The following is a 2,738-nucleotide window of genomic DNA, read 5'->3' on the forward strand; positions in this document are numbered from 1 at the left end:
CAACTTCCATCCCAACAAAGTAAAAACAGAATACTTACAAGTCAGCACGCGTGTATTTGTGTCTCTCGCTGTGGGCTTTCTCTCTTCTCTGGGTTTGGATACTTTGAGCTAATTTAGAAGTGCTTGCTTGCTTGCCCACAAAATGATGCTTAAGAGTCTAAAGATGCATAAATTAGGAGCCCTACAATGGCAAAGGACGGTCATTGTACCTCTTCTCTTTATGCGCTCTCAGGGATGGACCCAGGAGGTGTGTGTGTGTGTGTGTGTGTGTGTGTGTGTGTGTGTGTGTTTAAACACTTTAGATGATTGACCGAGGGGGCGGGTAGTTGGAGACGAGGCAGCTAGCCCTGCACGCCACCCACCCCAATTTAGTACCACATTTCCCATCCACAGTTATGCTGGACTTTGCTTCGAAGTCACTTTGGAAAAGCAGGACTCTGGACCCGAGAAGCTCTCAGCCCTTCTCCTCAAGCCTAGACGCCGGCCTTGAAGTTTCTAATTCTGGTGCTCGAGGGCTAGGGTGACTGCCCGGGACAGAGGCGGGAGCGTGGAGAATGCAGAAGTGATCTTGTCAAGAAACATCCTCCTTTATCATTTTTGCCTCCGTTGTGGGGAGAGGGGTGCAAGAGAAAAAATGCCAATGACCATTGTTTGCTCGTTTGGGATGTTGCTCCGCCCCCCGAGTCTGTCGTAAACCTGGCGCGGGACTGAAATAAACCCCAGATCCGCAGTTCTCTGGACTTGCTGTGCCTCCGACTCCTCCTCACAGGCTCTGCGGCGCGGCTGAGGTGGCTGCAACCAGCGGCTGCCTCGTCCCGCCCGCTCCCGCCCTGGGCACCCCTCCCCGGCGGTCCGCCGAGCCATGTCGTTGAGCCCCAAGCACACGACGCCCTTCTCAGTGTCCGACATTCTGAGCCCTATCGAGGAGACCTACAAGAAGTTCAGCGGTGCCATGGACGGCGCGCCGCCCGGCCTGGGGGCGCCCCTGGGGGCAGCGGCCGCCGCAGCCTACCGCGCGCCGCCGGGGCCCTCCGCGCAGGGGTCGGCGGTGCCAGGGGTGCAGCCCCACGGCCTGGCCGGGCACAACGCGGCGGCCGCGGCGGCGGCGGCGGCTGCGGCCGCGGCCGCGGCCACCTACCACATGCCCCCCGGCGTCTCGCAGTTCGCGCCCGGCGCGATGGGCGGCTACTGCAACGGCGGCCTGGGCAACGTGGGCGAGCTGCCCGCCTACTCGGACGGCATGCGGGGCGGCGCGGCCCCCGCGGCCACCGGCTGGTACGGAGCCAATCCGGACCCGCGCTACTCGTCAAGTGAGCGGGGCCAGGAGCGCGGGACCGAGGGCAGGCGGACGGCGCGGGCTCTTCCCGCCACAGCGCGGGGCGCGGGGTGCCGGTGTCCAGGCGCGCGTGGGGCTCTAGCCTGGTGCGCGCGGTATGTCCCGGGACACGACTGGGAGCGGGCGAGGGGTGCTGGGACCCAGGCGGGGTCCTGCTGGCGTCGAGATCGCCGCGGTGGGACGAAGGCCTGGCGCTCACCGGGCTTCCCCCTTCGGCCCCTCCCCAGTTTCCAGGTTCATGGGGCCATCGGCGGGCGTGAACGTGGCCGGCATGGGGTCGCTGACCGGCATCGCGGACGCCGCGAAGGCGCTGGCGCCCTTGCACCCGGCGGCTGCAGCGCCGCGCAGGAAGCGCCGCGTGCTCTTCTCGCAAGCGCAGGTCTACGAGCTGGAGCGGCGCTTCAAGCAGCAGAAGTACCTTTCGGCGCCCGAGCGCGAGCACTTGGCCGGCCTGATCCACCTGACTCCTACGCAGGTCAAGATCTGGTTCCAGAACCACCGGTACAAAATGAAGCGGCAGGCCAAAGACAAGGCGGCGCAGCAGCTCCAGGCGGAGAGCGGCCAGGCCCCGCCGCCGCCGCCTTCTTCCCCGCGCCGCGTGGCCGTGCCCGTGTTAGTCAAAGACGGCAAGCCGTGCCAGAACAGCACCGGCACGCCGACGCCCGGCCAGGCCGGCCCGCAGCCACCAGCCCCGACGCCCGCGCGGGAACTGGAGGAGCTGTCGCCCAGCCCGCCCGTGCTGCACGGCCCGGGGGGCGGGCTGGCGGCCCTGGACGCTGCCGCGGGGGACTACGGCGGCGGAGTGCTGGGCGCCAACCTGCTCTATAGCAGGACGTGGTGACCGCGCGGGTGCCCTGGGGCGGTGTCCTCCCTGAGGCCTGAAGGGTTTTCGAAAAACAACTGCGAGAATGGATGGAGGAAAGGTACCAAACGGATTTAAGGGTGTGCGACTATCAAAACGAAACAGCGGCTATCAAAACGAAGGAACGGGTCACGGAGAGGGGCAGGCTCTGAACCTCTTTATTGGGGGCGGAGACAGTAACAGCCCCCAGGACCAAATAATGTAACATGCCAAGAGTCTTTGAGGTGGTGATTTCCCCCTTCTAGAAGTTCCAAATTTTGAGAAAAGCTGGCCGAGTCCACATTCACCATGTTCCTAGCCACAGCTCGCAGTTTTAAATGTTGGAAACTTTGTTGGTGTTTGTAGCTCTAAAAATCAACTCAGCTTTAACAATGAATCCTTTTGAAAGTGGAATTTACCTTGGGAGATTCATTTTCGAAGAGCACCCCTCCCCTGTCCCCGAAGTGCAATTTCGTTGATGTTTGATTGAAAGTAAATTGGTGGATCATGCACATAGTAACATTATAGCAGAGGAATTATTGCCATTTAGGTAATAGAGAA

General features: G+C 62.1%; 1 protein-coding gene across 1 annotated transcript; it reads left to right on the plus strand.

Moving 5' to 3' along the window:
* Window positions 1-859: 859 nt before the first annotated feature.
* NKX2-4 (NK2 homeobox 4) lies at window positions 860-2,177 on the plus strand. The gene is made up of 2 exons (XM_037138154.2): window positions 860-1,310; window positions 1,564-2,177. Exons 1-2 carry the CDS (start codon window positions 863-865, stop codon window positions 2,175-2,177), a joined length of 1,062 nt encoding a protein of 353 aa, XP_036994049.2. The 5' UTR covers window positions 860-862.
* The last annotated feature ends 561 nt before the right edge of the window (window positions 2,178-2,738 follow it).

Source organism: Artibeus jamaicensis, unplaced genomic scaffold (genome assembly GCF_021234435.1).
Source record: "Artibeus jamaicensis isolate MK-2021 breed Jamaican fruit bat unplaced genomic scaffold, CSHL_Jam_final contig_320, whole genome shotgun sequence".
NCBI classification, from domain to species: Eukaryota; Metazoa; Chordata; class Mammalia; order Chiroptera; family Phyllostomidae; genus Artibeus; species Artibeus jamaicensis.